We start from the raw sequence: 15,435 nt of genomic DNA on the forward strand, positions 1-15,435 counted from the left end.
ATAGGATCTCCTTCCAAGCCTTGCACAAACTTCTGTTATTCGCATTCTATATATGTATACATCAATGTACACACATACACCTGTTGCATTAATTCATCTGGATGTCAGTTGTTTGTCAATAACTTTACATAGATCCATAACGAATATGCTGCAGCATTGTACAAATTAAAAGTAACTGTCAAATGTAGCATGTTAGGGTACAATGGACGAGAGATAATTTTTCTGATTTATTGTTTTTATTTGAAATAAAAAATATAAATTCTGAGTGTCTTTGCTCCATTTGATTAAAAAATCACAGTGACTACAGTTGTTCTCTTGTTGCTGGATAGCACCTTTGTACAGATACATTCCAGGTAACAGGTGAAAGCTCTATTTGGTAGGGGATTATCAGCTCTGACAGCTTTTGTCTCATATAACAGTGCAGTTCACTAAATCAGTGTTCTAACTAACTTCCCACAGGAATATCCATTGGCAGTTCTTGGAGGAACAGTCTGTCACTGTGCCTTTCCCACCACTTATTTCACACTTCATGAGCGGGAGGACGAGCAGCTGTGCTCTCAGAAATGTATTGGAGAAGAATTCGAAAGCTGTGGCACATCGGATTACTTTATAGTTTATCAGACACAAGTCCAAGGTAAGGTTATAAGACTTATTATTTTTTTTATTTAAAGGGAAACTATAAAGTAAATGAAATTTTAATATCAGCTTCATCACATGGAACTAAGATTATTTCTAAAAATGACCCATAACAATGATGTACCATTTCTGAAATAAGTTACCGTATATACTCGAGTATAAGCCGAGTTTTTCAGCCCCCAAAATATGCTGAAAAACTCTACCTCGGCTTATACTCGGGTCAATCGCAAAAACGGTCGCTGGCATCTAAGAATAGTCGCCGGCGTCTAAGAATAGTCGCCGGTGACTATTCTTGGACGCCGGCGACTATTCTTAGATGCCGGCAACCGTTTTTGCCAAGAATAGTCTCCAAGAATATTCGCCAGCGTCCAAGAATGGTCGCCGGCATCCAAAATCGAGATGCCGGCACCTCTAATGGGAGCAGAAACACTCAATTTTTTGATTGAAACTTACCAGAAGCTGCTGCATTTCTCACCCTAGGCTTATACTCGAGTCAATAAGCTTTCCCAGTTTTTGGAGGTAAAATTAGGTACCTCGGCTTATACTCGGGACGGCTTATACTCGAGTATATACGGTAGTTACTCTCCACCCTTTCAGGAATCTTTCTACATGCAGCTTAGTGTTGGAGTCGGTTATTTTGAAGCAACATTGTCTGGACAAAGGGAGCAGGCACCAATGTGTTTGACCTAACTGTCTGTGAAAATGTGACTCTTGCATGAGGACAGCTTGCTGAGAGGAGGATAAGTGAAGATGACCGTGATTATTTCAGAAACGGGACAGAATTTGAATTGATCTAATATAGAACATTTCTCATTTTCCTAAGATGAAGTGCATATTAAATTTAGATTTTTGTGGTAGTTCCCCTGTAAGGTACTTAATCAGACATATTATAAATTCAAGAAACGCTTAGTGATGTAGCGATATGGGAATGGTTTGTTACGAAGCATAATTTGAGGAAATGTAGTTTCTTTAAATAAACAGATATTTTAAGAGAAAATTGCAGGTTTATTACTGGCTAATGTTGATTGCTTACACTTTAAAGGCATAGGTTAATATGGAAAATGTTCTGCAGACCAGTACCAGAAGCTCATGGAAAACTTAAAGGTATGGAGATTCAAATTATGGGAACATCCAGATCCAAAGCATTCTGAATAACAGGTCCCTTAACTATATTTATAATTACGATATTGTGCTATATATGTTATTGAATAACATGACTGAGCCAAAAAAAAAAAAAAAAACCATGACTCTTGCCTTTTCTAATCTATAAAGTTGCTATGGGTTTGTATAGAGTTGCATCCATTCTCTACTCACTGTTGTGTCTATCTAAGGCTTGGGCCACAAGGGGGCCCAAAATCCGCTAGCTGAAATACAGTGGCTGATTTCAGCCCTACCACGGGTAGTAGCCTCCTTTCTTTCCCGCATTCAGAAGTGTTGAATCGGCTTTGGAACAGAATTGGTGGAATTTGACCTGCAAGAACTGCAAGTCTCTGCATTTTGAGCCGGAATCCAAAGTCTTTCAGCGGCAAAGCTTCTGAATGCGGAAAAGAGAGGAGGCTGCTGCTAGCAGATTTCATGTGATCCAAGCCCAGGGAAATTTGACCAAGAGTGGCTTGCTACAATACACTGGGGCACATTTACTAAAGTGTGAAATTTCTCTTCACCTAACCACAGTTCGCCAGGTGTATTTTCACAACGTAATTTTGCCACCAATATGGATTCAAGCAGCTTAGTTACCACCAAGTGCAAGGTACTGTTTAATTATTACTGAGAAAAAGGAAGTACTTTTTAAAATTGGAATTTTTTGCTTAAAATTTACTTTTTGAGAGATTACCCCCCTGTAATTTGTAACATTCTGGATAATGGGTTTCTGGAAAAGGGAACCCATACCCGTACATACAGTAGTTGTAATGTAAAATATTATTTTATCACATTGGAAGAGGTTCTTAGCTAAACTCAGGATATACAGGTTCCCATCAAACCAAAGATTCCCATTGAGACATTGTTGTACTTTAGGCAACTGATTCTCTATTTTATTGTTTGTTTGGACAATTAGACTGAGTAGCTCTGTAAGCAGCAGTAAAGCCATTCACAACAAAGGCCCCTGACTTAAAAAGGACAGTATTTTTTTTTAACGAAAAAAATGAGTAAACCGATAATGCATAAATCCTATGGATGCTGTACTGTAATATCTTCAGCACACAACATGCAGGGATGTAGCGCTGTAATTGCATAACAAACATAATCCATCTGTAGGGTCCAAGCAAATCAACAAATCAGCAAGGTTATATACATAAATATATGAATCAGAATATGTGTTAATAATAGTGTGGTGTTATTTACTACTCTGTATCTGCCCTTTGTAATGTGTGTAGCATTAGCACAGCATGTTATGTACTAATTATTAAACCTGATTAATAATTTCCTTACATTTGGAAATAATTAATGTTATGACTAAATGTGGAGGGAATTTGCTGACCTTCTGATATTGTAATAATGAGACACAAAATGTGACATACATATCAGAAGTGACAATTCTCATGAATTGCCCTCTTCAGATTTAGTTGTGTTTGGTGGCTGGACAGTGTCAATCTGTGCAATTACTATGATTGTTACTTGGAGGAGGAATATTATGGTGTGCCATTAGTGATGGGCGAATTTATTTGCCAGGCGCGAATTCTCAGCTAATTTGCGCGATTCGCCGCCAGCGAATAAATTTGCAAAACGCCCGCAAAAATTCGCCGGCGTCAGAAAAAACAGGCGCCGGCGTCAAAAACGCCCGCCGGCGTAAAAAAAAAAGGGCGCCGGCGTAAAAAACGGGCTGTTTCGCAAAATTAGTGCGAAATTCGCACATTTTTTGGCGAAGTGAAACGGCACAAATTCGCCCATCACTATGTGCCATCACTCTAAACTGGTGGGGGCATATAACACTTATATGCAGATCCATAATTGGGGTATATTTATCAAAGAGTGAAGTTAGAGATCGCCACTATCTGCTAGAGTGAAATTCCGCCACTCTCATTTCTATGGGATTTTGAAAGGCGTATTTATCAAAGGGTGAAGTTTCATTTTCAACCATTGATAAATACTCTTTTAAAAATCCCATAGAAATGAATGTAGAATGGTGGAATTTCACTCTAGTGAACTGCAGTGATTTCTAACTTCACTCTTTGATAAATATACCCCATGGAGTTAAGATATATTGGGAGCAAGCAAAGCCATGTATTTTTTTTTAAAAATATGCAAAACAAACTTCTCATTAGGGTACAGAGATGGTACCCTAGGCTGTTCTATCTGCTCCCTGTTCCCAAGTTACTAAGACTGCACAGGTTTACTAAACACTAGGGAATTCTTCCAAGATTCTGCCTTTTTTATCAGGATTTGACCAAATCCAAGTGCCTGGCCAAACCTGAATCCAAATTAAAAAAAAAAAATCACATGACCTTTCGTCACACATACAAGGAAGCCCAAAATTTTTTAAGCATGCAGTTCTTTTTCCCCATTGATTCCCTACTTTACATATGCAAATTAGGGTTCCAATTTGGTTCTGATTTTGGGGGAATCCTAAAATAGTGGATTCAGTGCATCCCTACATAACAGTGAACCATGGGTAGGATTCCTTGTACAGGTATGGGATCTGTTATCCGGAAACCTGTTATCCAGAAGGCTCCAAATTAATGGAAGGCCACCTCCCATAGACTACATTTTAATCAAATAATTCAAATTTGTAAAAATGTTTTCCTTTTTCTATGCAATAATAAAACAGTACCAATCCATATTGGTGGCAAAACAATCCTGATTATTTAAATGTTTGAATAACTTTTTAGCTGACTTAGGGAGTTATTTATCAAAGTCTGAATGCCAAAAAAAAAAAACGAGAACTTTTCAGGATTTATTAAACCCAGAGGCAGCAAAATGTCCAAATCCAAAAATCCGGCATCTCAGATCTGCCAAGGTTGTATATACTGTAAGTCAATGGGAGAGGTTCCTATCCTATTTGGAAGTTCTGTGGTCTGCTCTGAAATTAGCCCAAAAAGCTGACTATTTTGTACTTTTCAGGCAAAAAGCCTTTGTGGCGAAAAACCACAAAAAAATCATACAATTGGGGAAAAAACTTGATACAAATTTTTTTTGGTTTTTCCATGAACTGATTAATTAGTGAGGTTTTTTTTTAATAGTTGGGTTGGACTTTTTTAATTTAAATATAAATATAAATTTTGATAAATATGGAGGTCCAAATTACAGTAAGATCTGAAAAACCCTAGGTCCCAAGCATTCTGGATAACAGGTCCCATGCAGCAGGTAGCACAAATCTTGTACTTGTACTATATTTGTATATGGTTCATAGAAGCTCCTGAAAACTATATGTATAAATGAATTTGCTTCTTTTGGCTTTGATATAAATCAGTTTGTACACTGGTACTTTGAATTCTTTTGAATCTGGACATTCTTCTAAATATTATCTGTGTCTGTTTTTTTTTAAAATAAATTTAATTGGTGATATCATTCACATTTTATTCTGGGGTCATCTACCCAGTGCCTGCAGAGTTATAGTTGGTATTTTTGGAGGTATTCAGGAAGTATTCCGGAGGTCTTTCCTGTGTCCAGCACAACATAGAATGCATTGTTGCATGGCATTTTCCAGTTGTGTTTTCCATGTGTATATGCACCCAATATGGGCCCAAATTTATTTTATAAATAAAATAAGTTTTATTATTAATATTATTTAATTTATAAAATAAAATTTTTAAAATAAAAAACAAGGCACTGCCACATGCAAAGAAAACAATATAACGTTGTCCATCTTATGACGCTGAAGACTGCAGGCAAGTTACTATACTGTTTGCAACAAAACACAATAAGTAATGTCTTGTGAATCCTTACCCTTGATAAATGATCCTCACTCTAAAATCTACAAACAGTTTGAATTGAATTATGTAAATAAATTTGTATTTTGCATTTAGCGAAACACCAGAGCAAACGAGAGACTCTATTATGCATGCACACATGAGCCTATACGCTAGATGAGTTTCTCTTCCCTGATTACTTTTCTGTTGAGCAAAACCGCCCAGCCAGGTGTTCTGTTGTGTTTGACTGGCCTCATAGGCAAACACAAAAATGGGGTGATACATTTTCTCTCTGTGTTAGTGAGTCTGTATTTTTCTAGCGGAATTAAATACCAAGGTATCCGGTTATTTCTCACCTCTGATGGTTTATTCCAATAATAATGCATTTTAATGATCAAATAACTTGTTTCTATCGTTTTATTGTGTAATTCAGATAACAGATGCATGGACAGAAGATTTCTCCCAGCACGCTCTAAACAGCTTATAGCCTTGGCAAGCTTTCCCGGAGCAGGAAACACGTGGGCGAGACATTTAATTGAACTTGCTACTGGTTTCTACACTGGCAGCTATTACTTCGACGGATCACTATATAACAAAGGTGGGCTGCGGCAGAAAAATATAACCACTTCTATTTATTTTTCTTGATAACATAGAATTCTAGCATTGACATAGAATATTCAGCTTTCTAGAGATAAAGTCATTATTTTCCGTGTTAATGGTTTCTGATTATATTGCATTATTTAATGTATGCCAGGTTATTGCTTATGGTTCTGTGTGCCTCTGAAGGGTTGTCCAGATTTTGTTTTAATGCACAATGAAGGATAACTGAAAAAGACAGGGATTGATGGAGGAATCTGTGCATATCATATATGTAGCTGCTTTGAACTTTGGAGAGAATTCTTGGCTGCATTAAATTATCAGTCTATTGTATTCCATTCTACGTTTTACTCTATACAACATTTTCATTTTTTTACTCTGGCACATGAACATTTCATAGTTTTAGAAATCAATCATTTCAAACGCCCAAAGGCTCTTCACATTGAAGAATATATACCTGCACAATTGTCCTGTGAATCTTCAGTCCTGATTACATCTATTCATACACGTTAGCAATCTTCATGCTGCACAATAAGCTTATGATTTGAGAGTTTTGTATAGTTTACAAATGTCAACCGGTATTTCATGTTTATTCTGGGAATTTTGTTCATTTTCACTGGGCAGCAATGTATCCAGGCAACTATTAGATGAGCCACCATGCTCCTTTATTGCTTGGCATAATTCACAGAAAGAAATTACACATTCATAATTGATGTAATACAACCACTTTCATTTTATGCTCTGCCTAGCTAGCATAATTTACTTAAAGATTGTTTATTTGGACATTCTGCGTCTCTTTCCATCTCAATTTAAGAACAGAGGATAATTTATAAAGAACGTTAATCTTTCAACGCAGATGATTTTATTTAAGACTTAAATGGATATGAATCACAATATATTATGCAAGTCACAGAAAAAAAACAAAAAAATATTCTTCATTCTACAAATGAGCAGAAAATAAATATCTCTGCTTTCAAATAGTTTAGTGTAATGCCAGAGGTGCTGCTAAGACTTCTAGGTCTTTGGTAGAATAGGTTGGGGAAGTTCTAGCCATTCTCAAGGCAAAGTGTTGTGGATTGTTTAATTTAAGGAGGGAAAGCTATTGCATATTAAGATTCCTTCAGTACAGTATTTTGCAATTATTTTCGTTATGTCTGCTTTTAAACTGTCTGCCCTTGCTAAGCTGCAATCAAATGCAAAATACAAGTGACAGGGTTGTAACAGAATCTTTAGCCACCCAAGCATAAAGTGTAAAATATGAAAGAAGTGAGGAGGCATTATTCTGCTTGGCTTAGCCATATATATTTTGTTTAGAGATCAATGATTTCAATTTAGATGAAAAAAAGCTTGATTTGAGCAAAATATATTTTATAGGGAGATTGATAATGTGTATAAGTGCCGCATCATCCTAGCCTCTGATGTGTATTTGGGTTACAGGGAAAAATAGTCAAAACTGCGACTTGTCCTTGGCCATCAATTTTTGTATTTAATTTGTAGGAGGCCCTGACCATCAAAACTTGTAGGGGGCCCTGGGCACCAAAGTTCTCTTTTTTAACTTGTAGGGGGGCACATAATGTTTTAATGCTTGTGTCTTGTGTGGCATTCATACTGATGGGTAAGAGAAGGGTGGCGGGGAGGGCCCAGAAAATTTTGCTGTGCGGGGCCGCATGATTTCTCATGGCAGCCCTGCCTGTACCCCATGTTACACTTGAAAGTGTGAATTTAGGGAGGTTAATTCATATCTAAGAGATTGGTGTAGAAAGGAGTGCTTTCAGTCTTTTAGAGAACTTACGTTTTCCATCTGCTACAGGCAAGGATGGACTACACCTCAATGACGATAGTGCAGTGTCTTAAGAGAGAGGATAGCTAGAAGGTTGGAAGATACTTTTAAAATATGCATTATCTAGAGGGAGCAGTGAGAAATTCTGTATCAGGTAGGTTAGATGAAGATCTCAAGCATAATAGGTGAAACTGGGAGTGGAGATTTAAATGAGGGTATCAATAATGACAGGGAGGAGCAGGGATCATACTGTATAAACACAATGTACAAGCTAGTACCAGTACTAAATGTATGTTTATTCATTTAAAAAGTTTGGCTAGTATAATGGGAGCGATGGAGTTAATGGCATGGGGTGAGAAATTATATTGACATTGCTGAAACGTGGCTGAATGAGTCACATGACTGGGCAATAAATAAAAAAATTATAAAAAAAAATAAGAAAAAGAAGAGGAATGTGTCTGCATGTTAAGAAAGATTAAACTCCCCCCCCCCCAGCATAAAGGAATACGTTATGGTGGAATATAAGAGGCCTGAAGCTTTATGGGTTGACCTTTTACAGATTGTAAAGGGACAGTCAATTATAGGGATATGCTACAGACCAGTGTATTAAGCCAGTGTTGTTTACACTGGAGAAGAGGAACTTAAGGGGGAATATGATAGCACTATATGTATAGTGAATAAAGAACCCCCTTTTGTAAAATATAAGGATATTATAAGTTACCTAGGAGTTCTATGACCATATAAAAGCACGATGCCAAAGACTGAGTGTTTTTATACAGGTCATGGAACTCCAAGAAGACTCCTAATATCCTCATATTTTGCAACAGGGGGTACTTTATTTATTATAATACACAAGTTTCAGTAGGTCATGTGACAGAGCTGACATCACTAAGCTCCGTTAATGACTGATGACATCACTAAACATCATTTATAAGGATATAATTTACAGGATATTCATTGCTCTTGTGTATTTTATAAAATATATAAGGGGAACTTTACAATTAACTCTCAATGCTTTATTCACAAGTAGATCATTCCAGCAGATACAAGGACATCCATTGTGATTATTAGAAAGAAGGTTCCATCTTAAGATGTGAAAAACATCCTTTACAGTGAGGGCAGTGAAGATTGTGGAATTCATTCCCGGAAGTGGTTGTACTGGCAGAAATATTATATACCTCCAAGAAAGGGCTAGACAGGCTTCATTTAGACAAAAAGATGGAACTTGATGGACATGCATTGGCCAAGATGTTAAGTGAGCAGCATATCATGCTAGAGAACCTTGTTCAATTCATTGTAACCCTGGACAAGGTACATAATCTCCTTGTGTCCCCAAATACTTACTGCACCTATAATGGCTGTCTTGCTTGCTAAAAAATGCTTTGTGTCCTATGGAAGAAAAGTTCTATATACTGTACATGACCGATGTACATTAAGTCAGGTGAAATAGGAAAGAATACACAACAGTCCTACATTCTTCATGATGTCCATGTCCATTGTCTTTCCTTTTTATATGAACAAAAACTGTTTCCTTCAAGTTCTTCATTGGTGTGTCAGATGAATATTTTTTTCTAAATAAAAGTTGACTTTTCCACTGAATTTCTAGGATTTAAAGGAGAAAGAGACCACTGGCGGAATGGACGCACAGTTTGCATTAAGACCCATGAAAGTGGGAGGAAGGAGATCGAAGCCTTTGACTCTGCAGTTTTGTTAATCAGAAATCCATACAAAGCTTTGATGGCTGAGTTTAACCGGAAATACGGGGGACATATTGGGTTTGCGTCACAGGCTCACTGGAAAGGAAAAGGTAATTTTGACTTTCCCATGAGGCACAAAGTCATGAGATAAATTAAATGTTAATGCCTACCAATAAATATACTGCATATTATTCTTAAACATGTATTGAAATAGTTTATTTCTGAGAGGTGGAATTTAAAACAAGAAACTTGCTTGCTTTCCGAATGGAAAAAAAACCTTACTGGCTGCAAGCCAAGAAAAGTGTGACTAGTCAAAATTATCCAGTGTTATCCTATTGTTTTGTAATAAAACAGCATGACAGTACAGATAGCAGATTAACCGGGCTTGGGGCTGCCAAATACTGCACAATTAAGTGTACTTGGTTCAAAGCAGCCATGCGGTGCATCCATCTGATCAGGTAATCCTCCCTATGACTTAGGGGCCTGGGAATGACATCAATGTAATTTATTTAGGTTCACATTCATTTGTTGTTAGATCCCTGTTGCAGAATTGTATCCTGCTATGTATTAAGGGCATATGCGAAACAATTTCTCTCAACCCCTTTCTTTATATCTATAGTTGCCGACATTTCTTCTGTAATTTTAACAAGATCAGGGATTATGCCATGTACTCTTTACACTCTTATACCTTCTTATTCAAAGTTTTGAGTGGACAACAGGCAATTTACTGGTAATAAATGGTACGCCTTCAAGATAGACTACAAGAGATAGTATGATATCATATCTCAGGTTGAAGAGACTCTCTCCTCGTTTGCATTAAACAGTTGCAAGTGGCAGTAGCAACCGAGCCACAGCTGTCTGAACAGACAAGGTTAATAAAGAAATGACATGCTTGTGTACATAACTAATTCATTTTGTTTCCTAGTTCATGCAAAATTTAAATGCGATGTGTGTATACCAAGTTATTTGAAGCAACCTGATTGTCATAATCATATCCTAGACACAAACTTCCTAAGTAGATACTGAAACGCACATGCACATGTCACCCACTGGGGATGCATACGTATGTTTCGGTTAAGCTTTGGCAGTGATCCAAACCTAATTTCCATTTAGCTCAATGAAGCAAAATCTGAACATTTTTCCCACTGACATCAGACCTTCTATTCAGAAGGCACAATGGGTGACTGAACTCCAGAAATACAGTAACAATTAGCTGTCTGTGTATGATTATAAAAAGCCATTCTATATTGCATTATACAGATCATATGTACTTAAAATATTAATTCCCACTTAGGTGATTTTCATGGCATTATCTATGTATAAATTAAGAAAACAATCTATACATCATACATTATTATTAATACATTATCTATGTATTGTCTGTACAAAGAGTATATGCTGCTATTAACCTTTATTTTACAACTTTTGTGTTGTCTAGTTATAGTAACTATAGGATGGACTAATCTGTTACTTTAAATATTTGACCAAAAAATATTAACAATTGCTATCTGATGCATATTATATTGCTACTTCTAGCACACCCCAATTAAACTGCTTACTGGACGTACACAGACAGTTTATCACCCACAAGATATTCTATTAATTTAGTTTATGTGCTGAGGACACGACAACCTATCATTCTCCACTCAGTTTGGGCTCATCCTTTGGTGTCCAAACTTGTACCAAAGACCATTCTTACTTCATGGCATTAATGGTAATCTATTTAAATGGCTTTGTTCACCAACCAGCTATTCTTGATTTCTGAATGTCTTGATGGCCACATTGGGATCACAGTGAACCCAAGGGCATAGATATAGATGTCCCAGTAAGGGGTTTTCAGCGTTCCACCTGGGAAGAGTAAGCTGAGATAGTCAGTAACCCACTTAAGGATTGCTTGTTATGAGTTGTTAATGTTCTGGTCCAGTTCTGCAACTATTAAAAACTGATGACATCTCTTCAGTTACCGGTTACCTCCTTCTTAACATTTTGGGCAAAACACCTAGTGCCCCATCAGAATTTAAAATGTTCCCACATAGTTTGCATAGTTTTTGTGCCCGAGAATGCAATTTACCTAGTCTCAGACGCAAAAAATAGAACAGAGCAATGCTCGCCAAACATTGATCCTCATCAATACTTTAAATTCCTAATAGCTGTCTCTAATGTTGGCTGGACCTGAACTCTCTTCTCCATGTGCATCAATGGCTGCATTATCATCAACACTGAGCACTCAGTTACAGGGATGGATTTCAACCTAAAGTGCCCCTAGGTCACTCTTACCCCCACCATTTGCAAATTACCACTTATTCACACTGCCCCCGCCCCCTAACTTGCACCCCTACTGCTCACCTTTTCCCTGCTGCTGCCTCCACTGGGAATTTGGTGGGCGGGAGATTCAAACCAGTTCACATGCAGCCAGCGAGCAGCATGCCACCCCCAAATCTTTACCACCCTATGCCGGGCTTGTGTGGCCTTCCCACAAATCTGGGTGTGAATATTTAGAAATGTGCGTGCAGAGTGGGACAGACCATATTAAAATTAGAGTACTAGATAAGACCTGCCTTACATAAACACTATACATTAATTTCACTTACATTATCAGAAAAGTGAAAACCAGAGACTAGCCTTGAAAATCCAGGACAGTTGTGTGTGATGATTCGAATGTTCCTGGCAATACTAAATAAACAGAGTATATAGCATACCATGAGCACACAAGTGACTGCAGCAAAATTGGAAAATGTACTTTATGGCCCCAGAAGGTTGAGATATATAGGACCTACTATTGTAGAGTTATAGCTCTGTCAATAGCTATGAAACTGCTGTGAAGAAAGACTGCTTTCATTGCGATTGGCATTCAGGTGTGGTCTATTAATCTTTTTTCATGATTACTGCACTAGGGAAGAAAATAAAAAAAAGAAAACAGAAGGGAGGGAAAATAAAGCAGAGGATTTTAGATCTGAAAAAATTGTTTTTAAAAACTACAGTTACTAAGGGACTGATTTCAATTAAACTACCACAAAGGGAATCTGAAGAAAAATTGTCTGTTTTTCCCCATGTATGAAAATCGTTATTTAGGCCCACATGTTTATTCACTATTTTTTTCCATGCTTTGATTTTTCAAAAGTTTGTGTTTTATGTCTATAGAGATTTTCATTCGTCCAGTTCATGATATACAGTACCTAGTAGATATAAGTCTAAATTTAGACTGTAAGCCCTACAGGGTAGGATCCTCTAGCCTTTTGTTTCATTGACACTGAGCACTTAATCTGTATTGTAATTATATTTTTTATATTTATGTGAATTGTATTTCTAATAATGCACTTATTGTTACTTTTTATTCCAATGACCCCTTGTTTGTTACTACTAATTTATTGTTTTGTTGTACAGTGCTTTGCCCTCAAGTAGCGCTTTACAAATAAAAATATACATACATACATACATACATACATACATACATACATACATAAAGCAACTGAACTGTCTGCGTTTTCTTGAAAATACCACTCCGTTGAACTGAAGAAGTCACTTGGATGAGTGGTAAAACGTTTTCAAGAAAACTCAAAAAGTCCAGACTTATTTCTAATAGACTTTTTTTTCTAAAGTGTTTTTCAGTATTCCTTTAGTGATTAGTATCTCTCATGCCTGCCTAGGTTTACTTTAGGTATACCTAGAGGTGCATCACTGGAGATACCCACACCAGATTATGTGACCATTTGGGTACACTCTTCCAAAATACAGTTAGAATGGCTGAATTGATTGTATTTCATATAAAATGAATCCAATTGCATTTAGTGCAGCCTATGCATTTATTTATTTAGAAGTGCCTTGATTGAGTTAATAATAAATGTATTATACATTACTTCTTCAACTTAGATAAATATAAAATAAACATTTCAAATGAAATAATACGCCATGTGTAAGGGCTCTTACTGACGAGCGTTTTTACCTGCGCTCCCCTGCGTTCCGTTTTTTTGCGTTCAGCCGCAGGGGAGCGCAGGAATAGACGCATTACATTTTTTCCAATGGGGTTGTACTCACACAGGTCCGTGTAGGCACTGAACGCAGGAAAAATGCAGCATGTTGCGTCTCAACCTGCGTTCATCGCCTACACGCGTCTGTGTGAGTACAGCCCCATTGGAAAAAATGTAATGCGTCTATTCCTGCGCTCCCCTGCGGCTGAACACAGAAAAACGGAACGCAGGGGAGCGCAGGTTAAAACGCTCGTCAGTAAGAGCCCTTAAGCCTACTCTATTGCTATTCTTCCACATTTACTAGGCATGTATTTGTATTGAGTAGAAGCATGTGTTGCATGTGTGAATACAGGCTGTTCATCCTTGCATTGCTGAATAGTAATCCTTCTAAACTGCGTTTGCGATCCTCACTAATCGCTCCTGAAGGCTATTTAAAATCACTGTTTTGTTCCATGGCATTAACTTTATGATTTGCCTGGAGTGGTTCCAAAGCAAAGTTTTATGTGGTATGATTACACAAGGTGAATTGTCCTGTATCTGTTAAATGAAACAGATACAGTGTTTAATGATTCTTTGGGGAATTAAATGGATTTAGACTATTAATCAGGCACTGGTCCTTTAAGAAGCCTAAGCACAAAATTCCAAAGGCTTTTTTTTTTATCTTGTAATTAGGGCACATGCTTCCCCAGCACATTGTTAATTATCTAAAACAAATCATCATTCTTATTGCTTGATTTTATTGTCAAGAACAATTAGCTACAAAAAGTTGCTCAAATTAACTCCTGAACATTTTGGTGAAGAGTCAGTATTACAATATACAAGAGCATGACCCGGACACAGTCATTTGAGAAAATGAATCCATCAAAATGTATGGTTCTATTACATTTGCTAATTTGGAGAAACATCAGGGACTGGTATGAGAAGCTGTTGAGTTATGAACTTGTCTGATCTGAAATATATAATTTGTCTAAAACCCTCATCAAAAGCATTTTGAAATTCCAACCTCATTATGCTACTGCCTCCTAGCAAAGGGAATTATATTTCATTTTTACAGAGCGTCACTTGCACAAATACCATACAGGTTCTCTACTTATAAGCACTGTAGGTTCATGCAATGGACTTCAATTAAATATAGGGGTTGAGAAATTAATCTTTAAAGATTTTTTGCTGGCACAAATAGCGACAGTGAAATGACAGAAATCGAATTCTCTGTCTCAATTTGCCTATGATTTAATATGATGTATAGTTGTTGAAGTGGCACAGATGGAAACTGTGTATTGCAGCAATTATATAAAGGGCAATAAAATACATGAGACAAAGTACTGTATAAAAGCTAGTGTAGTATCCACCACTATATTTTAATATATATATATATATATATATATATATATATATATATATATATATATATATATATATATATATATATATACACAAAACTGGAGCACTCGTTATATAACAACAACTGCCTGGGTGCAGAATTCAAAAAATTATGTAAACCAAAATGCTGTACAAAAAACGCACAACCAGGTCTTTGCAAAGGTGTCCAAAAAACCAAAAATTTATTTCGACGTTTCGGCTTCTCCACTGAAGCCTTTCTCAAGACACCTCTTGAGAAAGGCTTCAGTGGAGAAGCCGAAACGTCGAAATAAATTTTTGGTTTTTTGGACACCTTTGCAAAGACCTGGTTGTGCGTTTTTTGTACAGCATTTTGGTTTATATATATATATATATATATATATATATATATATATATATATATATATATATATATATATATATATATATATATATATATATATATATATATATAGACCAAAAATATATGAACTGAAACAGCACTCCAATTTATAAATGCATAAATAGTGTATTATAGAAAATCATACCACAGCCCCAAGGGTGACGTTTCG

General features: G+C 36.6%; 1 protein-coding gene across 2 annotated transcripts in view; it reads left to right on the top strand.

Moving 5' to 3' along the window:
- wscd2.L (WSC domain containing 2 L homeolog) overlaps positions 1-15,435 on the top strand; it is a 161,765-nt gene that overhangs the window by 125,998 nt on the left and 20,332 nt on the right. For both annotated transcript variants that reach the window (XM_018263671.2, XM_041567853.1), the window contains exons 6-8: positions 460-634; positions 5,917-6,081; positions 9,467-9,667. In XM_018263671.2, the coding sequence (XP_018119160.1) occupies positions 460-634; positions 5,917-6,081; positions 9,467-9,667 (541 nt within the window). The remainder of the gene's footprint in view (positions 1-459; positions 635-5,916; positions 6,082-9,466; positions 9,668-15,435) is intronic.

Source organism: Xenopus laevis, chromosome 1L, assembly GCF_017654675.1.
Source record: "Xenopus laevis strain J_2021 chromosome 1L, Xenopus_laevis_v10.1, whole genome shotgun sequence".
NCBI lineage: Eukaryota > Metazoa > Chordata > Amphibia > Anura > Pipidae > Xenopus > Xenopus laevis.